The sequence below is a fragment of the Equus caballus genome, chromosome 8 (genome assembly GCF_041296265.1).
Source record: "Equus caballus isolate H_3958 breed thoroughbred chromosome 8, TB-T2T, whole genome shotgun sequence".
NCBI lineage: Eukaryota > Metazoa > Chordata > Mammalia > Perissodactyla > Equidae > Equus > Equus caballus.
The window spans coordinates 4,277,823-4,301,836 of record NC_091691.1 but is presented as its reverse complement, the minus strand read 5'-3'; the positions used below and the strand labels follow the sequence as shown (position 1 = coordinate 4,301,836).

The following is a 24,014-nucleotide window of genomic DNA, read 5'->3' as shown; positions in this document are numbered from 1 at the left end:
TCACCTACAACTCACCTTCATATACTTCAGGAAATATCCCCAACACAGTCATGGAATTAAGCAGATACAACAAAATATTAACGGTTTTATCTAGGTAGTTGGTATATGGATGTCCATTATTCAATTCTTCTAACTGCTCATGTATATTTTAAAATTTCATAATAAAAAGTTGGAAAACATATCTGACTGAGGCAAGACTTGGACCTGGAAAGAAAACAGTGCAGTATGTGTGACAGAAGGTACTACTTTGCAGTGAGGGACGAAACCATGCACTTCTCATGGGGAACAGATTCAAAAATGTCAAAAGTGTCAGGAAGGGCTGAAATCCAGTTTTTCAACAATGGTTACATGATCAGAAATCTAGATATGCAGGAAACAGTACTGGTCACTGGTTTAAAAATAACCAAAGTAGTACATACTCATAGAAAGGAAACTCCAACAAAGAAGTATATAGAGTGAAAAATGGAAGTTTTCCACCTGACCTTCCATTTCTAATACTAAAAGTTGGCTGTCTCCTTCCAGATTTTTCCTGTGAATAAATGTACATACTATCAGGGGCCAGCCCCATGGCTGAGTGGTTAAGTTGGCGCACTCCACTTGGGCGGCCCAGGGTATTGCCGGTTCGGATCCTGGGCGCGGACATGGCACCACTCATCAGGCCATGCTGAGGTGGTGTCCCACATAGCACAACCAGAAGCACTCACAACTAGAATATACAACTATGTACTGGGGGGTTTTGGGGAGAAGAAGAACAACAACAACAAAAAGATTGGCAATAGTTGTTAGCTCAGGTGCCACTCTTTAAAAAGAAAAAAAAAATGTACATACTATCAAAGTGATAATGTTAATGTTTACCGAACATTTACTCCTGGATGCCAGGCACCCCTCTATGCGCTTTCCACACAGTCATTCTCTCATTTCATTTTCGCAACACCCTTGTAGAGGGGAGAACAAGGAGAGGGAGGCGGGAGGCGGGACTTCGGCCAGGGCCGTCAGTGCAGCTTTAGTGAAGGCGAGAGCCAATGGCGAGAGCAGCAACCATGCAATAGTCAGGAAGGAAGATGCTCCGTGCAGAAAGAACAAGTGCCAAGGCTCTGACAGGGGCCAGGCTTAGGGAGTGCGAGAACAAGGAGGAGATGAGACGAGGGAGCTGGCCAGGAGCAGATCACGTGGGGCTTAGCAGGCCTGCCGAGGAGTTTGGACACAGGTAGCAGCCTCTCCACACACTGGCATGATGGCACCCACGATAAAGATCTGTTATTGAGGAGGAACGATGAAGGCTCTGAGAAAACAGCATCTGACCAAAGCTACTAAGTGCTAAATCAGAGCCACATCAACCACACGTTCTGTGGCCTGAACACAATGGACAGCCCTTCACACGCTAGTATTTCTCAAATGGAGCAATGCACAAATGCCCCCTACAGGCTCCTCCCACACCTGCAGACTCCCTTGAGAGTCCACTCTCGCTTTAGAAGGTGACAACACTACTAAACACTCTTAGTACTGAAATCAAGAAGGAGCACTCTGTAATAAGTTGGTCTTCTAGACAATCCGGAACATTCTTATAATAACTATTTTGGGGGCATGTGAGGAAGATTGTCACTGAGCTAACATCTGTGCCAATTCTCCTCAGTTTTGCACATGGGATGCTGCCACAGCATGGCTTGATGAGCAGTGTATAGGTCTGCTCCCAGAGTCCAAACCCACGAACCTTGGGCCGACAAAGCAGAGAGTGCATACTTAACTACTACCCCACCAGGCTGGCCCTTATAATAACTTTTCAGATTATAAAATTAAAAACACAAATTAAAAATAAAAATGACATAGCCCCACAGATCCTTGTGAATGTCTAAGTGGACCTGAGTTTGAGAAGCACTGCTTAGTAATACTTTTTATCTGTCCTACAAAGGACAGAACTGGGGCCAGCCCTGTGGCCACGTGGTTAAGTTTGCGTGCTCCACTTCGGTGGCTCAGGGTTTCGCTGGTTCGGATCCTGGGCGTGGACATGGCACCACTCGTCAGGCCACGCTGAGGCGGCGTCCCACATGCCACAAGTAGAAGGACCCACAACTAAAATATGCAACGATGTACTGGGGGGATTTGGGGAGAAAAAGCAGAAGGAAAAAAAAGAAGATTGGGAACAGTTGTTAACTCAGGTACCAATCTTAAAAAAAAAAAAAAAAAGACAGGACTGCTGGGCTGCAGACTCTGGCAGAGAACACAGCAACTCCTGACTGAGAAAATGTCTATGCCAGGGTCTCCTTATGCTATAAATCATTAATCTCATTCTCCTCCTCCACTTTTCACTGAGGAACAAGCTCACAGAACGACAGGGATACCTGCCTAGCAGCCGTGTTATCCCTGGAGGCCAGGGCAAGGTCAGATGCTGCGATCATCCTGGAGGGAGGATTCATAGTTGGATGGCAAACGAGTGGCCTCTACTTTCAGGGGAGCATTACAGCTACTACCCCCAGTGCAACCCAGCCCCAGAGCTCTGAAGGGCGTCTTGGTTACGTGGCTTCAGCGAGGGCTGCTCCCGTAAGCACGTCAACACAGTGACAGTCATGCACCCAAAATATCAGCTACACCAGAACCGGAGCTGAAGAGTCACAAGTCACTCAGCAGTGATCAAAGACACGGTTGAGGGGGTTTGTGCTGACAAAGCTAGTTGAGTTGTGTTTGATTTGGGACATATTTACTTTGGAAAACACACAACAACAGCTCAGCACCAAAGTTCACATTGAAATCCTGCTGGTGACCTTGGCTGATTTCATCTCTGCAACGCCACTTCTTGGAAGCAGAGGTGAGTTTGGTTCCTAACATTTCTGATTATAAATTTTTATTTGTGGTGGTTGGAGATAGGTAATTGGTTCATTTCACTATCAAACTACAAATTCAAAAGCTTTCTATACTATCTTAGAAAGGGAAAAATGGTTTTATTTTTTTAATCTGCCTACGATAAAATTCTGTCAGCTACATCAGTGGGACAATTGACAAAGCTGGAATAGGAACTAGAATAGGAAAGTATTGTACCTATGATATATTATTTGAATTGGATAACTGTACTGGGATGATGTATGAGAAAATCCTTGTTCTTACTCATTTTTGCCCAAAATATTAGAATTAAAAGAGAGACACAATATAAGTGATCTACTTTCAAATTGTTCAGAAAAAATATAAGGTATATGTGTGTGCCTGTGTGTATACACACTCTCATACATGCATACACACATATATATGCAGAGATATAGAGAATCATAAAGCAACTATTCCAAAATGTAAGAATCTGGTGAATCTGGGAAAACAGTATACAGGGGTTGTTCTTTATGTTATTCTTTCAACTTTTCTGTAAGTTGTTTCAAAATAAAAAATTTTAAAACTTCAGGCAGCTACTTTTCTCCCATTACATCTGCTCTGTCGGGGCCAGGAGGGGTAAGGGTGTCAAGGTGTTATGCTCTGATCTGTGATCAAAAAGTCCAACCCTGCTCCACATAATTAGCAAGAGAAAGTGCCATATGAAATTTCCAGAAAATCAAACTTTTGAATGATTTACCTTTAAAAAAATACTGCTTCTCTTCAAAGATAGTAATCTGGACTTAAACATAACCTAGTGATAGTTTTAAAATGTCATATAATTCTTGTTATACTAAATGGCAAAACAATAGGAAGATTTACCATTTAGATTCCTAATTTCAATCCACAGAAAATATGAGAGATATTTCCTCCTTCCTCTGATAGGGGAATAATGAAAACTATTTTGGCTTTTCATCATATAATGCAGGAACAAGGCATAAGAAGGTTCCAAATATACTATCTGAATATAGGGGGGAAAATAGGAAGGTCTTTACCTCTGTCTCCCTATCTGGTCTCAGATTCCTTTTCCTGAACTCTTATTTACTCAAGTTGGTTTTGTTTTTTTTTTCTGAGGGAAATTCACCCTGAGCTGACATCTGTTGCCAATATTCCTGCCTTGTATGTGGGTTGCTACCACAGCATGACTGACGAATGGTGTAGTTCCATGCCTGCGATCTGAACCTGGGCTGCTGAAGCAGGCGTGCCAAACTTAACCACTACACCATGGAGGCAGTCCCAAGTTAGCTTTTTTTTTTAACCTTATTTTTATCTGAGGATACTTTTACCTGCAGCCTAGCAAAGAGACCTCCTCCCAAGTTGCTTACATTCTTCTTTTCTAACTTTTTAAAGTTTATCCATCAGCACCCATGCCCAATTCTATTTGGAAACTGGGCCCACACATTAGAAATTGTTAGAATAGAAATTAGAATAGAATTAGAGTAGAAATTCTATCTGTAGCCACACACATTAGAAATTGTTCCAGGTGTGCAGGCTACATGTGTGGCACTGCAGCCTCTGCTCAGTGTTAGGTGTAGGGGTGAGAAAAGACAACAGATATTTTCAATGTCAGAAACTATGTGACTTTCCCTTTCCAAAATGTGCAATTCAAAAATTTCTTGCTGGTGATTAGAACAGCATTTGAGCTGATTACTTTAATAGTACTGTAGGGGAAGACCCAAGGGGAGAGACTGGGGGCAGAGAACCCACTCCTGGCATTCCCGGGTAAACAGCAGAGTGCTTGACATGGGGGGATGGAGGGTTCAACCAACTTGGTTCCAATCTAGCCACTGCTACTTACTGCAAGGTAAGGTTCACTATCCTGATATGTAAAATGCTGAGAGGAGGAAGTTAAGTTACATAGACAAAGTTCCTTGCACGGTGCCTGGCACCCAGCAGACACTCCATCACGGTTATCATCAATATCAACAAAACTGAGAGCATTTTAAGCAGGGTATCTGTACAGTCAGCCCCACCTTTAGGCCTAACAAGTCCAAATATTTACTTAACAGGAACCAGTAATTCTTATCTGGCCTAGACTGGAAGCAGATATTCTTGTCTCAAATATCCATCTAGCAGGAGATGGTCATACACACACAAACTTAACAAGACACACATTTCTTTCTGGGGTGATCAGCAGTGATGTCAGGATCACGTACGATTGCACAGCATTATAAAAACCTACTGTCGTTGTCCTGGTGAAACACAGAAGCATCAAATAATAGCTCATCTACCCAGGATGCAATTAATAACCAAGAAGTAAGCAAGAGAAAGACAAAGACATTTGGCAGCCAAAACTGATTTGAGTCACGTCAAATCCTTCCTTGGAACAAGGCAGGAGATGGGTAGATCAAGACAGGCTTACCACAGGGTACTGTAGGGGAGGAAGACATTTCCTCTACCCGCTCTGGGTTATTCTGGCCGGAGAACGAATTAAATTCACATGAGACAGAATAACAGGAGAAAATTAAACAAAGCTTTATAACACGTATACACGGGAGAGGCTCAGGCAAGCTGAGCAACTCATCAAAATGGCTGAAGCCACCACCTTAAATATCATCCTCAGCTAAAGACAAAAGAGGATGTTAGGGATGGGGGTAGTCAGTTACGGGAGGTTACCAGAAAAGCACAGTAAACAAGGGTAAGGTTGTTATGCAGATTTAAGTCCTTGCTTTCTGCATTGATTAAGGGTTTCTAGAGATAAGGTTATTCCCCCTTCTTCCTGGTACAGAGAGGGAGACACATTTACAGATGGAGATTTTCTTTACAAATGTAAATGTCTTTAACAAAGTAAATTCTACTTTTCAGAGTTTCTTTTCTATTTGCAGTTTTTTAAAAGTAACCAGCCCAAAATACTCCTCATACCAAAGAGACATATCTTGGGGTGGCCAATTCCAGTCCCCCACAGTACGTATCTTGTTTACTTAAATAAAGGGAATGCCACTCAAGCGTTTAGTAAGAGTTTTCTGACATTACCCTCACACAGACCTTATACAACCAGTGAGACTATTTCTAACCCCATGCTAGAAGCAGTTAAGTAGAAAGTTCCTTCTGACAGCGGTGGATACAGGAGATACAAAGAAGAAACAAGTACACCCTCAGGCAAGCCATAGAACCTTATGGCCTCTGGGGCTGCTGGGGAAAGACAGGCCACCAGCCACATTCACTAGGCCCCCCGAGGAAGTCTCTGCCTTATAGACAATTTCCAAACCTTATGCAAATTAACCCCAAGTAACAACGCACAAATTTCACATATCTGTAGGATATTTGTTTTCAGAAAGCCTGGCCCACACACAGTTTTCAACATCTCCACTCAAGCCTCACCTCTTGGTGAAGCTTCCCAGACTCTCCCAGCACCCACGCTCCTACCACAGGAGGCAGAGCAGCACCCCAGCTCCATGCCCCAACCTGCTTTGCTAACGTCCTTATGAGATCCCAGCTTTATTGCACATCTGTTACCCAAAAGAATGGCGAACCTCTTGCTGGGGAGACCTTTGTGCCTCCAGTGCCTAATATGTTGTTTGGAGATAGGAGACAAAGTTTAGTGAATGAATGAAAAAGAAACTCCCCCAGGGAACCTGAACCCCCAGAATTCTAGACAGTTACAGTTTTGCAAACCTTTAAAGAAGGGATTCTCATCTAGGGCCCCACACAAAATGCTGGGTTTCTGTTTATCTTCACCAGCTTCTCTGAAAGTCTCTAATCCTAAAATGGTTAAGGACGTGTGCTCCCAGGGCATCTTCCTGGGTCAAAGCTGGGAGGAACTTGCCCTTGGAGCACTGCGGGGGCGGGTCTGCCAGGCTGCCTCTCACGGTGTCTGTTTTCCCTCCCCACTTTAGCTCTGCCAAAATGAAACGCCCCTTCCATTCCCTCATCATTTCTCTCATCCTAACATCTGTTTGTGGGAACGATGGGCTGGTGGATCAGCTTGAGAAAAGAAGGGAAGATTCTAAGCCTGTGGATCCCCAATGGAGGCAGTTAAACAGCAAAAACCTGAGTATGCCCCTTCTCCCTGCTGACTTCCACAAGGAAAACACGGTCACCAACGAATGGATCACAGAGGGGGAGGAGGACGAGGATTATCTGGATCTAGAGAAGATATTCAGTGAAGATGATGACTATATCGACATCATTGATGCGGTTTCACCGACAGATGCAGAAGCCAGTGCTGGGAACATCCTCCAGCTCTTCCAAGGCAAGAGCCGGATCCAGCGTCTTAACATCCTCAATGCAAAGTTTGCTTTTAACCTTTACCGAGCACTGAAGGAGCAGGCCAAGCCTTTCGACAACATCTTGATAGCCCCCGTGGGCATTTCTACTGCCATGGGAATGATTTCCTTGGGCCTGCAGGGGGAGACTCATGAACAAGTACACTCTATTTTGCATTTTAAAGACTTTGTTAATGCTAGCAGCAAGTATGAGATCACGACCATTCACAATCTCTTCCGTAAGCTGACTCATCGCCTCTTCAGGAGGAATTTTGGGTACACACTGCGGTCAGTCAATGACCTTTACGTACAGAAGCAATTTCCAATCCTGGATGACTTCAAAACTAAAGTAAGAGAGTACTACTTTGCCGAGGCCCAGGCAGCTGACTTCTCAGACCCTGCCTTCATACTGAAAACCAACAACCACATTCTGAAGCTCACCAAGGGCCTCATAAAAGACGCTCTAGAGAATATAGACCCAGCTACGCAGATGATGATTCTAAACTGCATCTACTTTAAAGGTAAGAAACAGCTTTATGTTTCTGAAAGTAAACTAGTGACAGATTCCTTTAGTACACAGTGGACTGCACACCAAGAGCTGTATTCTAGCTCTGATTTATCCAGGAAACCAAGACATGAGGTGAGCTCACGCAGACAGGGAGGATCACACTGAGGTGACAATAGGAGCGGACACCTACTGAGTCCTAACTCGGTGCTTTACACTTGCTGAATCTTCACCACAACCTTGGGAGGCAGTTCCTGTTATTAGTGTCCCCATTCTACAGATGGAGCCACCAAGGTACAGAGAGTAAACTGATGCTCCAGGAGGCACAGCTAGTAAAGGGCAGAGCCCAGCTTGCCCCAAGCACGCCAACTCTAATGCTTTGTTAATTGCAAGAAATAATGCAAAAACCTTTTTAGCATTTGGCCAGCCTGGATTTGAGGTTTTTTTCATTTCCTTCCCCCAATTACCAGTAAGCAGGAATATGGGTGAAAGGCTAAAGGCATCTGAAAACTGTTCAGCTGAGTAACTGACATTAACACCCCCAGCTCCTTTTCGGGATGCTTCTGCACTAATGGGGAGGAGGGGGTGTGGAATAAACTATTATTTCTGGAGCAACTGTTCTGGGTCAGGCACCAAGGCACTTTTTAAGCATGATACCCTCCCCCTCACTATACACACACAGAACCCCTGGAGTCCTAGGCATAAATGGGCATAGATTTGTAAAATCCAGACCTCTTCTTTAAAATGCCCTCACTGAACTGGAAGAAACCTCTACTTCACTCTTTGAGCCTGAAGAGCTGGAGGGCAGACACAAGGATGGGTCTGCATCACAGCTAGTCGCGGTGACACAAACCACTCTCCTCTCTGCCACCAAGAATTAGCAGGCCCCAGCGTGGGTTAGTCCCTGAGGTCCAGGAGGCCCTGCTTTCTGACTAGTTAGCTCCAGTACAGTTTAGAGAAGCCTAGGGAGGCGAAGGACAGAGGCCCTCCTGGCTGCTGCTGTGAGGCAGTGGGACCAGTGCCCCTCCAACCTGCCAGTACACTGCTCTGTGCCTAAGCCGAGGCCTCTCAGCAGCTGTGCCAGGCAGGCACTCTGCCAGATGAGCAAAGGAGGGCTGAAGAAGCCAAGACCTCAGGGCCTGGTGGCTGAGTTGGACCCCTGAGCTTCCCCCTCAAACACCAGGCACAACACTGGCCTTGTGGTGGGTAGAACCAAAGGCTGAGGCTCTAACAAGCCTATGACAGACATACAGACACACAAGCGATATATACAATGAACACACACATATCCTTTTTATTACTGGCCATCAGTACAAGTTTTGGAAGTGAGCAGATGCAGTCTAAGTCCTGGCTTCACCACTCATTTGTGCAGCCTCAGGCAAGTCATCCACTGTCTCTGTGACTCAGTTTCCTCATCTTTATCATGGAGATGATAACACCTACTCTGGCAGAGCCAGGGGCAGCACCTCAAGAAACAGTGATGCTACGCTCCGCCCAGTAGCTGGCACTTGGTGTGAGCTCAATGAACTTGGATTAGTAAAACTGTGGATTCCAATATTATATGATATATTAAGTATGTACAATACTGCTAGTAACATTTATTTTACTTCTGTGAGCAATTAAGCTATGTTTAGGAATGACTTCAGAACAGGCCAATGGAAGTCAGCTGGGCAGCACCGAAGCCCTCCATCCTACCAGTCTGCGGGGCACCCCCAGACACCGAGGGCCTCTGCATTAGGCTGGCCAGGTGTTCAGGAGCAGGGACAGAAACACAGCAGCAAGCCATCCCCGCCAGCAATGGGCTGGAGAAACAAAGAGGACAGTCAGTTTAAAATCTCCTGAACTTTGTAACCAATGTCACACCAAAGTATAGAAGTGGCAAATATATAGGTTTCTTTTTCACATCATAGTGGAAGTGTCACTTAATTTAGTGCTGGGAATCAGAGGGATGAAATGCTAGTAGCATCCAGTCTTTTGGGGATGCTTATCAAAGTCTAGAAGAATTATTTCAATCTCTAGCTCCCAACTCTCTGTTACTAATTTGACTTTAATTTCAAATGTTACAACCACTCTGTAGAGCACAAGAAAACAGAGGTTGGGCCTCAGGAGGAAGTCAGAAGGAAAGAACCCCAGAGGACGTGTGATAGCTCCAGCAGAACTGGGAAGAGCAGTGATTCCCAACCAGGGGGCAATTGTGCTCCCAGGGCAAATGTCAGGAGACGTTTGTGGTTGTCACAACCTGGGGAAGCACTCCTGGCATCTATGGAGTAGAGGCCAGGGATGCTGCTTAACACCTTACAATGCACAGGACAGCCCCCATCACAGAGAACTGCCCTAATGTCAACAGTGCTGAGGCTGAGAAGCCCTGGGTAGAGGCTGGCTCAAGGAGAAGGAAATCGAGTTCCCATCACAGGCAGGCAGTGGCCGTCTGGTGTTTAAACCTCCCAAGGAACCTCCTGCTTATCTCATCCCAACTAACCTACCTACCAGCTGGAAACTGAACAAGTCAACTTCACTTTTTTGTGCCTCTGTGTGTTCATCTGTAAAATGGGGATAATAATATCAAGCACCCCCCTCATTTGGCTGCTAGAAGATGAGCTATATAGGAAAGGTGCTTAGAAGAATGCCTGGCACACTGCCAGTTCTCTACTCTCAGTCATCCATCATTACTAGTTACTAGCATCTTATGCTAAAACAGACATGTACTTACTCCTCCATACACAGCACGGCCCTCACATCTAAAGTGAATATCTTTTCTTTTCTTTTTTTATTCTTCTCCCTGAAGCCCCCCAGTATATAGTTGTAGATTCTAGTTGTGCATAGCACAGCAATCTCTGGTTGTGCTATGTGGGACGCCGCCTCATCGTGGCCTGATGAGCGGCACCATGTCTGCGCCCAGGATCCTAACCAGCAAAACCCTGGGCCGCTGAAGCGGAGTGCGCGAACTTAACCACTTGGTCACGGGGCCAGCCCCATAAAGTGAATATCCTGACAGCAGCATTCCATAACCAATGGTCCTGCTAGTCACTACAGAATCACAGAGCGTAAGGAGGAAAGCCATCAACACAGCTGACATGAGCTCAAAGATACTCATTTTACAGATGAACAAGCAGAGCCCCAGGCAAGTTAGGTGTCAAACAACTAGCGTCAGAATCTAATCCAGAATTCATTCCAGTCTATTTAACCTCTCTACCATTATCACCCTTCCTACAAGTATGAAAACATTCTGATCTTCTTAGAATTCTCGAAAACAGTGATTCTCAAAGTGTGGTCCCCAGAGTAGAGGCATCAGCATCAACTGGGACTTTGTTAGAAATGCAGATTCTTGGCCAAAATCAGACCTATAGAACCAGAGACTCTGGGGGTGGGCCCTGCAGTCTGTTTGAACAAGCCCTTCAGGGGTTTCTGATGCACACTCATGTGTGTACTGAAAGAACATTTTAGTAAAAGCCTTGTTCCTATTGACTTTACAGGATCCTGGGTAAATAAATTCCCAGTGGAAATGACCCACAACCACAACTTCCGGCTGAACGAGAGAGAGGTAGTCAAGACTTCCATGATGCAGACCAAGGGGAACTTCCTGGCGGCAAACGACCAGGAGCTAGACTGCGATGTCCTGCAGCTGGAGTATGTGGGGGGCATCAGCATGCTAATTGTGGTCCCACACAAGCTGTCTGGGATGAAGACCCTAGAGACACAGCTGACGCCCCAGGTGGTGGAGAGATGGCAAAAAAGCATGACAAACAGGTACTTTGAGTTGGGTGTTTGTTCTTTTGATCTTGGGGAGGCTGAAGGAACCCAGGAATACTGGAACTTTGGTCATTTTAAGACAAAGGGAGAAGAATGCATAAATACCCAAGAACTGCCATACTGGGCCATTCTGTTAATTCAGCCCAAATTTCTTGCTCAGTGAGAGGCAATCAGAGAGCATTCGTGAGAAAGATATCTGCTCTCCACAATGACAGTTTCAGAAGTTATGGACAGATGACTTAGAGCCAGTTTGGAAATAATCCCAGCTGTGCCACGTGCTTGCTCTATGACTTTGTCATCCATAAAAGTGGCATGATTCTACAACTTCCCAGGGTCGCTGTGGGACATAAACAGAAAAGTGATGTCGAGCATCCCTCACAGAGCCTGGAAGCTGGGAGGTGTTCAACAAAGATGAGCGCTCCACTTCCCCTAGCCAAGAAACCCCAATGTCCTCTTAAGCCATTAAGGACATATCATTCATGATTTTCCCCCACTGTTATTTATTACTCCATAGTCAAAACTACAGGTTTTAAATATTTACTCGGATTATTATTGGATCATGGCAGAAAGAATGGAGAAGTCACATTTTTGTTTTATTGGATAATGGCTAGGCTCATATTAAGAGAATCTGGTTTGGGTGTCCTTTAAGGACAAGAATACAAACAAATGCAACAAACTGAGAAGCAGGCTCTTTAAGGAAAGTATATGCCCAGGCATCCAATTAGTCATAAAGCCCTGTCAATTTTTCCTTAAAAATGGCCCTTCTGCACCTACCTCCTTCTTAACCTCACTGCCCATGACCTTCGACCCTGAGCCAGGGGAGGCCTAACCAGCCTGCTGGTTCCATTCCTCAGTCTACCCCAGAACTGGCCACCAGAACGCCTTTCCCAAGACACCATCTCCACCACCCTCTTCTCATAAACTCTCAGGATACAGCCCAGCTTCTTGGCCTGGCCCAAAGACACAGCCCCCATCTGGCCTGCTCTGCTCCTGTTCCTCCTCTCCTCTCCCTTCCCCTACCCTCCTTTCCGGCACCACCCTGCACTTCAGCCAGACCACAGACTCACACTCCCTCTATCAGGCCTCAGCTCAGAGCTCCCTCCAGGCCTCTGCTCATGCAGTGAGCCCACCTCATCTCTCAAGCTGTGGGCAGGCTTCTAGGCCACAGGAATATCCCCTCCTCCACAGCCCCTTGGATGGCTCCAGTAGTTGGATCTGTTCTGGTCATTCAGACATTAATGTACCATCTTTGCATTTTCGCTGCTTCAAAAGGAAAGCAAGCTCTTGAGAAGGGGGACCATGTCTGACATCTCTTTATCCCCGTGAGGGCTGGACTTGGCCCCACAGGCACTACTGTTCAGTTAAGGACTGAATGAGTTGAGGCAAGAAGAACATTTAACACTGTCTGGTAGGTGAGGGGTTCTTTTTTTAAGTACACTGACCAGATATTTTACTTCCTAATTACTAAGAAAGGCCTGAAGTCAGGGACCTAAACAAGAAAATTATTTTAGATACCTTCTCAAATCATAAGCCAGTAATAGTTCTGCTGCTGACCTAGAAGACAGGACATGAACCACTTGGCATTGAGGAAATGACCGCATAACAGTAACTACGCTTCAATTTTAAGTAACTAGAATTACAATGAGATGGTCTTTACAAAATCCTCAACTGACAGTACAGTAGTCTCCCCTTACCCCTGCTGGCTCTCTGCGGTTTCAGTTACCTGTGGTCAACTGCAGTCTGAAAATATTAAACGGAAAATCCCAGAAATAAACAATTCATAAGTTTCAAATTGCAAATAGTCCTAAGCAGCATGATGAAATCTCGCACCATCCCGCTCCGTCCCACCTGGGACGTGAATCATCCCTTTGTCCAGGGGATCCACACAGTATCAACATTCCCCACCCGTTAGTCACTTAGTACCATCTCAGCTATTGGATTGACTGTTGCAGTACTGCAGTGCTTGTGTTCACGTAACCCTTATTTTACTTAATAATGGCCCCAAAAATACAAGAGTAGAGATGCTGGCAATTTGGATACACCAAAGAGAAGTTATTGTTGTTAATCTCTTACTGTGCCTAATTTATAAATTAAACTTTATCATAGGTATGTATGTATAGGAGAAAACATAGTATATACAGGGTTCAGTACTAAAAACAGTTTCAGGCATCCACTCAGGGTCTTGGAATGTATCCTCTGTAGATAGGGGGAACTACTACGCCGGGATACGAATTCTAACAAGTGCCGTGTCAATTTTGTGATAAACACACCCCAGGGGGAACAGGGAAGAGGCGCATATTGTGGACATTTGAAGGAAAAATATGATTCTTTTGTAACTTGTGAGTCAATAAAACTGGGCCCCCTTTTCTTCTCTGACCAGAACACGAGAGGTGCTCCTGCCTAAATTCAAGCTGGAGAAGAACTACAACCTGGTGGAGGCCCTGAAGTCAATGGGGGTCACAGCGCTGTTTGACAAAAACAGCAACATGGCGGGAATCTCAGGCCAAAGGATCATCATTGACCTGGTAACCTCTCCCCTGGATTGCCCTCTGCACCCTCCCCAAGGTCTGCCCCCATCAGAGCCTTCCTCCCATCCAACCTGACTTCACAGGTTGAGGGGTGCTGGGTGTGCTCTCCTCACCTCTGCCAGATGCTGAGTGGACAGGGTGGTCTCAGGGATCAGCCTGGGGGTGGGCCCTGTTCCTGCTGGCACTAGAGAGTCCACTCTGTGAAAGAGCTACTCCCAGCTAAATCGTGAAAGACCCATTAAATACACGCAGAGACACTGCACTACCTGCACGTTGAACTTAACACATCAACGATAGGCTCTCCACAACAAAGAGAACACTAGTTCAAATAATGTGCAGATCCAGGCACGTCCATCTCCTGCAGTGTGCCCCAGTGTGTGAGAAGGAGATGAGGCCTGGAGCCGCTGTGTTGGCTTGCAGACTCCCCCCTACCATTGACCACTGCCAAGAATGACTGTGATGCTAGAGTTTGAAGATAAGTATTGTTTATACAACGTGGCCTCTAAGCACAATTTCCGTCCCTGACAGGTGATCAGAGAGTTTCAAGGGTTATTCTGACCAGCTGTGGTTTGTGCCCTCTGTGTGGTCTTTCGGCCCTTGCCCTGAATGAGATGAGACTCCACTATATCCTCTATTCCTCTGTATGCCAACTGACGTAATCTGACAACTTTCCTTTCCATTCTGAAACAGTTCAAGCACCAAGGTACTATCACAGTGAACGAGGAGGGCACTCAAGCTGCTGCCGTGACCACAGTGGGGTTCATGCCGCTGTCCACCCAAGTCCGTTTCACTGTCGACCGCCCCTTCCTGTTCCTCATTTATGAGCAGCGCACCAGCTGCCTGCTCTTCATGGGGAGAGTTGCCAACCCCACCAAGTCTTAAAGGTAGAGGTCAAGGCATTTCAAGTGTTTTGGGGGCACTATAATTCTGTTTCCATTCTAACAATGAGAATGGAGATGTTCTGAGAAGCTTTCTGGAATCAATTCTGCATAGTGAACAATGCTGTCAGTTCATAGAAGTTAATGTACCTGTAATGTACAGGTGCAAGTCACCTGTTACCTAGAAGCTGTCAGCAACATAGAGACTGGCTTACCTCCTGCCTCCTCAGAGTAAACCCACGGGCGCCTCCCTGGGCACCTCCTTCCCCTGCAGTACCCATCCTTGCATACCTGCCTCTATTACTCAAAGCCTTTCTCAACCATGGCTTCTCATCTGAACAAAGAACACAGAAATGAGCTGCACAACTAATTTCCATCTCTCCCAAGGATGGTGCACAGAGGAGTGACCTCATGACATTCAAGGGGTGCCCTGGGCATTAGGGCTTAGTTCTCTCAAGGCCCAACCTTCTCAACTAATGCTAAATCTGTACTCCTGCTGTCACCTCACTGCTGCCCAGAGAACAGTGTGTACACATGGCCATACCTTCCACCCTAGAGATAAATAAATATCACCACTTTTACTGTGTATCTTTTATAATTCTACTTTTTTAAGCTCGAATAACTAAGAAAGGACAAATTCAAAATAGCTGACAAGCCTAGGAATGACAGAGGTTGACAAAAAGTAACTTGTCTTCTCCACAGTGACTCATGTGCCATAAGCAGGGCATCTTCTCAGGATCATGACGTGGTGAGTGTTGCTAGGTCCTGGGGGCAGGGCGGCATGGAAGTCCCTGAAATGCCAGTCTTTACGTGGGGCATACACTTTGGCTTTCACCCCTGGGCCTGGGGAGACCCTCAGACGTGCTCCTGTAGTGGGTGTGGTTGGAGAGAGCAGGCGACATCTGAAGGCTATGTGTCCAGCTCCTTTACTGCCTGGGTAAGATAAGAGGAATCTGAAGAGGCTGCTCAGAATGTAAGAGTGCCAGCACCACTGCAGTGCCGGGGATGACAGGCCGTGCTGGGAGAGCATCATAAGCACTGTGGGTGCGGGCTGTCTGACTGTGACCCCCACAGCTCTGCAGGAGAGGCTTTCTCTTCCTCTCTCTGCAGAAGAGGAAGACTAGGGTTGGCAGAGCACCACAACATGCCCAAGGTGCCACAGTAGTGAGTGGGGGGGCCACTGTTCAAGTGCAGGTTGGCCTGACTCCAGGGTCATACATGGAGTCTTGTCAGAGGGCTTCTGACCCAGTGAGACCAATACCAGTCACGGAGGCAGCAAAAAGGGAGCACTGAGTGCTCCCCAACATAGGGGGCACTGTGATGGGTGTGCCCCGGGGTTATCTCACACCAACTCGAGGAGGTTTGCCCTGTTATCACCTCCTTTTTGCAGCTGAGGAAACTAAAGCTCCCAGAGGGGATGTGATCTTCCCCAGACCTGAATTCAAATCTAGGCTCTGCTTTTCGCTGCTAACCGTCTCTACCTGCTCCCTTCCCAACTTCCTGCTCTGGAGCCCTTGCCTCCAGAAGCTACTGACCAGTACAGGGTTGAGGCCAAGTCTTACCCTGTCAGACTCTCTTGTCCTCGTGGTGAACCCTGAGGTTGCTGATGACCCACTCCATCAGTTCCTTCTCCAATTTGCTTCAACACTGTTCTTTTCTGGTGCTTGTCCTGTATTTCTGTATTGTTCTGTATGTCCTTATTGTTGGTTCCTCTTGCTCCTCCCATTCCTAAATGTAGCTATCTCAAAAAACTCTGCCTTCATTCCTTTGTCATGCCTGTCCCCTATCCAAAATGCATCAGTCTCGCTTCCAATGTGACCTGCTCCACCTCTGCTGGAGCCAGCCCAGGCTCCTCCATGAGCCCACAAAGGCCAAAGCGCTCCAGTCTGCATGCTTTTCATTCACTCATATCCACACAGAATGCCCTTGGATGCCCTCTTTCAGAATCTAGCTGACCTGTGTTTCACGGCAGTACAGTATTAATTCAGAGCTCACACCCTAAGCCAGGCTGCCTGGGTTTGAATCCAGGCTCTGAAATTTAGTAGCTATGGGACTTTGAGGCTAGTTCTGTGCCTCGGTTTCCCCATCTGTAAAATGGGCATAATAACATGCCTACCCTGCAGAGTTGTTGTGAGGCTTGAGTTTATGCCTGGAAGGGGTCAAGATCAGTGCTTGGTGCTTACCAAGAGCTAGGTAAGGACTTCTTGTTACTGTCTTCATCTGAGACAGTGTTCTAGTCCAGGGGTTTCTAACTGGGGGCCCTGCCTGGATTTCCTCCACTTCACTTCCTGAGGTTAAATGCAAACCCTTGTGAATAGATGCATTTCTATGGAGGGAGAGGGCACAGATTGCAAAGGCGTCTATGACCTAAAAAATATTAGTCCATAAACCTCATTTTACAGGCACTGAGAGAAGAAGTAATCCATCCAAGGCCACAAAAGCTATCAGTGGTGCAGGTAAACTAGCTCTAAGTGAACACACAAATGTTTTGCAAGGAGAAGGCACAGCTTATCAAATCACAGCTTTCTGACAGTGGAGCAACTTAGGTCTCTAAGCATTAGACACCTTTCAAAATGTTTAATTAACTGGTCAGCTAGACACCAAGAGAAGCAATTTAATCAGTGATATGTCTGAAGAAATACTATATTCATAGAGCTGCAGGGCAAAGATCACCAAACCTAAGCATGAAGGAGCCTCAGAGATCACATGACCCAGCCTCTGAGCGACTCCCTCCAGACTCCCAAGGTCATGATACGTGAACAGCTGCTTTAGGAAAGAAACCCAAGCTTCCTGCCCTGAACCCGCTGACATTTCTTTTTTTTTTCTTTTTTTTTAACAACTGCTGCCAATCTTTTTTTTTTTTCCCCTGCTTTATTTCCCCAAACCCCCCAGTACACAGTTGTATATCTTAGTTGCAGGTCCTTCTAGTTGTGGGATATGGGACGCCGCCTCAAAGTGGCCTGATGAGCGGTGCCATGTCCGCGCTCAGGATCCCAACCCTGGGCCGCCGCAGCGGAGCACGCGAACTCAACCACTCGGCCACGGAGCCGGCCCCCCTACTGACATTTCTACTCAACAAAATTTTCTGAGACACTCTGTCATCAAAAGATCCACACAGGGAAGGGCCCCGTTGCCCAGTGGTTAAATTTGCTCGCTCCACTTCGGTAGCCCGGGGTTTTGCCGGTTCAGATCCTGGGCGCAGACCGCTCATCAGGTCATGCTGAGACGACATCCCACACAGCACAACCAGAGGCACTCACAACTATGTACTGGGGGACTTTGGAGAGAAGAAGAAGGGAAAAAAAGAAGATTGGCAATAGATATTAGCGCAGGTGCCAATCTTTAAAAAAAAGAAAAGAAAAGAAAGAAGGAAAAAGAAAAAAGTACAAAACATTAAAAAAAAAGACACAACTTTAGAAATCAGTTTCTCCTAGAAGGTCCAAGGGGTAAACCAGAAAGCAAATGCAAGAACCCGTGATCTCTGTGCTCTCTGTTGAGCAACAGAACCAAATATTTGTTTTCCCCCCATAATATAACCATTAACTTTTGTTAAAACTACAATACTTATTCCATTCATGTAAAAGGTCACTACAGCGAAGGAAACGTATTTATTTATTTATTTTTAAAGATTTTAGTTTTCCTTTATCTCCCAAAGCCCCCTGGTACATAGTTGTGTAGTTTTAGTTGTGGGTCCTTCTAGTTGTGGCATATGGGATGCTGCCTCAGCATGGCCTGATGAGCGATGCCATGTCCACACCCAGGATTCGAACCAGCGAAACCCTGGGCCGCCGAAGCAGAGCACATGAACTTAACCACTCAGCCACGGAGCCGGCCCCCCCAGCACTCACTAATTTGAGTGTCATCCCAAGTATGCTCCCTGTTTGCCAAAACCTGCTCTCCTATGAGCCAGCCACCCAGCCCTTCTCCCCTCCAACAAGCTGACATAGTGCCACAGAGCTTATACCCCTCACCTTTCCCTCCAGGCCAAAGAAAGGTTCCAGTGCAATAGCAGTTCTAAAACACAACTGTACACTAGTTGTACATCAAATATAAAGTGAAAAAATCTGTTTTAAAAAATTAACCAATGGTGGGGCTGGCCCCGTGGCCGAGTGGTTGGGTTCGCGCGCTCTGCTGCAGGCAGCCCAGTGTTTCGTTGGTTCGAGTCCTGGGCGTGGACATGGCACTGCTCATAGGACCACGCTGGGGCAGCGTCCCACATGCCACAACTAGAAGGACCCACAACGAAATATACAACTATGTACCAGGGGTCTTTGGGGAGAAAAAGGAGAAAAATCAAATCTTAAAAAAAAAAAAAATAAATAACCAACGGGGGTGTTGACGAAAAACACCATGGCAGAGAAAGTCCAAGCAATCCTCAAATCCTCACAGGGCTGTGGGAGAACACTTGACTGCAGGTACCATGGTGGAAAGGTTCCCAGGAGAATGTGAAACGCCACAAGGTAAGCGGCTATGGTCATTGCACTGCAGGCCCTACCCCCTTGTCCCCTTAAGCATACTCAGGAAGAGGAGACTGTCCTGACACAGATGTGGCAGGGGAACAAGGGACTCTGCTCCCCCTCCTGAATCAGCCACTGACTCGGGGGAGGGATAGGAGAGAAAAGGACAGGCAGAAGGAAGGTGAACTGGAAGCAGAATGCTCCACAAAAGGCAGTATGTGACGTCTGACTATTAAAGGTAAAGAATAATAAACCAGTTACTCTTTTTCATCCATCTTGGCCAGCTAAAATTGGACCCCCTAAAAGTCTCCAGCTTCAGAATGATGAACACTCAGACTGCAGTAGGTGCAGAAACCACTTTGCTGAGATCAGGAGAGGTGCCTCTCCATTTGGCTGCCCAGCCTCTACAACCCTGGGTCACCCCAGCAGCTCAGAGGTCAACCCCTCTGGTGTTCCATACAAAGGGACACACATCTAAGTGCTCAAGACTCGAACTACTAAGGGTGGGGTGCAAAGAAACTAAAAGGCAGAAACAACGGCTTAACTAGAAGGTGTGCTAGGTGGAAGCTGCCAATGAAAACAATACTAGAACACTGGGCCCTGGCTTAGGACGGGCAGCTGAGAACGACTGAGAAAGGGAAAAACAACTACTACAAAGGTCGTTTGGGAAGACTCAGTGAACGCAGGTTGAGACAGGACAGAATGGAAATGAGTTCTCTACCACGGCATGCTGTGACGGAGAACAGGGCCCACGACGTACCCCAGATGACACTGACGGCTACAGCTGCAAGACCCGAGCACCAACCAGAGGCCCCAGGAAGCATCTCACAGGCAGGAGCCGGGGAAGGCATGGAAGTGTGTTGGCCCAACAACAGTCAGAGGCAGAGCAGGGCATGAGAGACAAGATGAGCCTGGAGTCAGACCTCATACCTGGGAGCCACACAAGAGGGAACTGAAGCGGGTCCCCTGGTCAACTGAGGTTCGGGCAGGGCACGGAGAAAGGGAGTGAGGCATTGTGGCCACAGCAGGCACACACTTACAGGACAGGCATGGAAGAGCTGGTGGTGGCTGAAACACAGCCACATCCACAGAATCACTGTGGCCTCAAAACAGCATTTTTCTAAGAAATTTGCTGTGTATCACCAGGCAACACTCAAAACATGAGCACAGCATCTGGAGTCTGAAACCACTTTATTAATGAATACTCACCACAGCTATTACAGGAATGAGTACGCCCAAGTTCCCCGCACTGCTAGAAGCCTAAAAAAGAATAGAATTGAGTCACTGACGAGCATGTATTTCTTTTATTTCAAAAAGACACAAGACAGTGTCATGTAAAGCTGGAATTCCCTAATCTAAATGAAATGATGAGACAGATATACAGAAAGAGATGTATAAAGATGCTTCATCCAGCATGATTTTAGTAGCAAAACAGGGAAACAACTTAAATGTCAAACAGCAGAACGATCATATAAACCATGTCATCTCTGCACAATTAAAAACCATGCAGCTGTTAAAAAGACAACTTGCTGAAAAATATTTAGTTACCTTGGAAAGTGCCCACAGCAAACGTTAAATGGAAAGAAATCTGAATTTAAGAGTATGCTATGATACAATCTCAACTATGTAAAATAAATATATTTGCACAAAAAATCTAGAAGGAAGTTTATCAAAATGTTAATGATTTTATCTGAGTAGAGGGATTATGGGTGCTTTTTACTTTATTATTTATAGGTTTCTGTATCTTTTCTATAATAAATATATATTCTTTCCAAGTCTGAGAAAATTTGGGGGTTACTTAAAAATAACTAAATAAAAAGTAGGTTCCCTGGCTAGACACATAAATGTGGCTAAACTATGGTACACACTGACTAGCCATCATTCTGGAAGCACACACCTAAGCACATTAGACTTATTTTCCCTATTTACAAAAACGGTAGCAGCTGAGGGCACTGAGGATCCACTGTGTGCCAGGCACTGTTCCAAGTGCTTCACACACATCAACTTTATCTTCAGGGGAGAAAATACGGTTTCAGTAGCCTGCCAAGGTCCCACAGCTGCTCAATGGTGGGGACAGAATCTCAAGCCCTGCCTGCTCCACTCTGGAAACTAACGGCCTTGCGGCTGCATGAATGATTAAAAACAATCCACATTTCTTAATTTTAATCACAGCTCCTCTTCTTCAACAGGGCAGCACGTTGGCCAGCCCCCTCCCACTGCTCCTCTAAGCCCCCCTTATTCCACGAGGCCCCATTTCATGGGGAAAGTGCAGTGATTGCTCCATAAACACTTGCCTACTCACTGCACAATCGGTAAACAGGAACTATTTTGCAAAGAACGGAATTCACAGCTTGGTACCTGGTGGGTAGAAACAGGGGAGCCCTGCATTGCCCAGGGCACAGCCCCCATCCCAGCCTGTGAATGAAGCATTAAATCCCGAGTCTTGAGACTGCAGACACACAGCGAGAATAGGTAGAGGGGAGCAGCCCATGGGTCCCAGGGGCCATCCTTCCGGGCACTAAGGTACAATTCCCAGGGGAGAGAAGGAGAAGGGCTCCTGAAAAACCCCTCAGACAGGTTACAGCCTCTGCTTTCTCGGGTGCTGAGCGCCTCCCTGCATCATCAGAACAGCCCTCTCACCCCGATGCCAAAGGCCCCACTGGACACGACGGATGCCCTTGTCTCTTGAGCATGGGGACGGGCCTAGCTGTGCACCATCCCAGGAGACTTTAGAAATTAGTCGCCCAGATCACTGTTGGGGGACCGAGCAGAACAAGGCTAAAGTAGAGCAAAGGGTCTTGGGATCCCATTCTGTACCAGTTACTCCCTCTTAGCCAAGATTTACACACGAAGGGCTCCTTCTCATTCAGTTTCCAATTAGCTGTCACCTCCCCAGAGAGGCCTTCATGACCAGCTCAGTCTTAAGTGCCCCTCACCACACTGGCCTGTTTCGTTTTCACCAGGTCCTCCCACTAAACTGCTCAGGAGCAGGCACTTTGTCTGTCTGTTCACTTCTGGAACCCCAGCTCTTACAGCAAGGGTTGGGATCCAACCTACCATTTCTTCTTGGAAATAAAGTTTATGGGAGTACAGACACCTCTGTTTGTTTTTATATTGGCTACAGCTGCTTTTATGCTACCACGGCAGAGCTGAGTAGTTTCAACAGAGACTGTATGGCCTGCAAAACCTAAAGCATGTACGCTCTGGCTCTTTACAGAAAAAGTGGGCTGACCCCTGACGTAGGCACACAGTAGATGAACAGTAACTGTCTGGGGAAGGCAAAGGAAGGGAAGGAAGCAGGAAGGAAAGATAAAGGAGGACGAAGGTAGAACCTCAACAGAGGGACTGGTGCCCATAGGAGGAGGGGAGATGGTGGGGTGAGAGGTTTAACCTGCCTCAACCTCGCTAGTCTGTCTCTTTGGGGATTTGAGACCTGACATTTTGTCTGTCCCTGTGGACCTATCTCCCTTGGACGGCCTGGGATTAGGTCAGATCTGGCCCTTTTCAGGTTGTCACTGTGTTCTGATGACAGCCTCCACCCCCTGGCTACACGATGGATAAGAGAAGGGAGAGAGGTCAGAGGGAGCCCACATTAGGCTGCTGTTGCCTTATTATCCTGGGCTGGGGGAGGTGGCTACCACAAGCCAGATGTGGTCTGACCAGGAAGCCACCTTCTCCCCCAATCCCTGCCAGCACTCTTGAGAAGGAACCTCGCCCCCTTTGTTCTTACACTTTACCAGACGCATTTAAATCATTTAACAAAGAAAGCACCATATTTCAATCAGGATGGTGGCTGGAGACTCAGCCCCGGCCAGCAGGAGAGGCCGCTGGGCTGTCTTCCTCCCTACCTTCAGGGCGGGCCCCTTCTCACTGGCCCTCTCGCTGGCGCGCTTTCCCTCCAGCCCCAGCTGCACAAACAGCTCCAACAGGTTCATGAGCAGCTCGTCCACAAGGTGCTCGTCCTGGATGTTGGCCGCGATGTTGGCCAGGGCGTTGATCACTGCCAGGGAGCAGTGCCTGTGAGGGAGAGAAATGAAAGCTGCCACAATGCAGTGGCTGGCATTGCAGGGGTGAGGCAGGTTGCTTCTGCCCGGCCTTGGTCTGCCAAACCATGACCCCTCGGAAGCTCTGAACAAAAGAGCCCTCCAGAGGTGAACACGCCGTCTTTGTGAACAACAGCCCCTAAAGGAAAGTCAGCTGCTGCCAAAATGACTGTGACCTCTCTCCTGAAATGAATTAAGGGCTTCTGGGAAACTCTTTAGGTTCCAGGAATCTGCATGTTGGGGATTTGTGAACGTCTCAGGACACTTCCCTCTGAGTGTCAAGGGCATACTACATAGGTAAAAATGGAAGTACTCTCTCCCAGTCATTTCCTGGCTGGACCATGCTTTTCCCCTCTAATTACAGATAGTCTTAATTCATTGTTACAACCACTCTTGGAGGATAATCAGCTTCTTCCTCCACCCTAGGGCTGATGTTAGTATTAGCTCGCATCAGACACTCAGGAAGCGCTCAGTGGTCCTGGGACAACCTGCCTCGGGATTGTGCCAGCCCCACATAAACCCCAGATACAAAGCTGACACTGCCTCCTCAGCCAGAAAGTGAGAACTAACAAGGCTGTTCCGGCTTCTGTGGGTACTGGTGTCACCCAGATCCTGCTGCTTCCGTACTGTGTGACCCCAGGTGAGTAGCTCAAGTCTTTGAGCCTCAGTTTCTTCCTGAGTAAAACAAAGACAATCATTCCCTCCTTAAAGGGTGTAGGAGAAATCAAATACTCTAAATGAAGCACTGAGCATACTGTCTGGGCCCCAGAAAGCACAGAATAAACGGCAGCTGTG

At 46.8% G+C, this 24,014-nt stretch overlaps 2 protein-coding genes across 3 annotated transcripts in view; one reads left to right on the top strand and one right to left on the bottom strand.

The window, feature by feature from the left end:
* PI4KA (phosphatidylinositol 4-kinase alpha) overlaps positions 1 to 24,014 on the bottom strand; it is a 146,525-nt gene that overhangs the window by 50,812 nt on the left and 71,699 nt on the right. The window contains exons 18-19 of the mRNA XM_023646776.2: positions 23,025 to 23,193; positions 20,386 to 20,436 (exon numbers count right to left, since the gene is read on the bottom strand). Coding sequence (XP_023502544.2) covers positions 20,386 to 20,436; positions 23,025 to 23,193 — 220 coding nt within the window. The remainder of the gene's footprint in view (positions 1 to 20,385; positions 20,437 to 23,024; positions 23,194 to 24,014) is intronic.
* Positions 1,989 to 15,305, top strand: SERPIND1 (serpin family D member 1). Of its 2 annotated transcripts, XM_070276122.1 has the most exons (6): positions 2,578 to 2,803; positions 5,679 to 5,757; positions 6,690 to 7,579; positions 11,037 to 11,310; positions 13,694 to 13,838; positions 14,532 to 15,305. In XM_070276122.1, the coding sequence occupies exons 3-6, from the start codon at positions 6,700 to 6,702 to the stop codon at positions 14,721 to 14,723; spliced, it is 1,491 nt and encodes a 496-aa protein (XP_070132223.1). In that variant the 5' UTR covers positions 2,578 to 2,803; positions 5,679 to 5,757; positions 6,690 to 6,699; the 3' UTR covers positions 14,724 to 15,305. The 2 variants fall into 2 exon arrangements, with proteins under 2 accessions (XP_003365492.1, XP_070132223.1); XM_003365444.5 differs by lacking the exon at positions 5,679 to 5,757 and having other exon boundaries at positions 1,989 to 2,803.

What these genes read in the sequence shown, in the direction of transcription:
- SERPIND1 (XM_003365444.5), top strand. Translation starts at nt 6,700, where the DNA reads ATGAAACGCCCCTTCCATTCCCTCATCATTTCTCTCATCCTAACATCT. An exon ending in CAAAAAAGCATGACAAACAG is followed by an intron (nt 11,311 to 13,693) that starts GTACTTTGAGTT and finishes TTCTCTGACCAG; the next exon opens with AACACGAGAGGTGCTCCTGC. An exon ending in AAAGGATCATCATTGACCTG is followed by an intron (nt 13,839 to 14,531) that starts GTAACCTCTCCC and finishes ATTCTGAAACAG; the next exon opens with TTCAAGCACCAAGGTACTAT.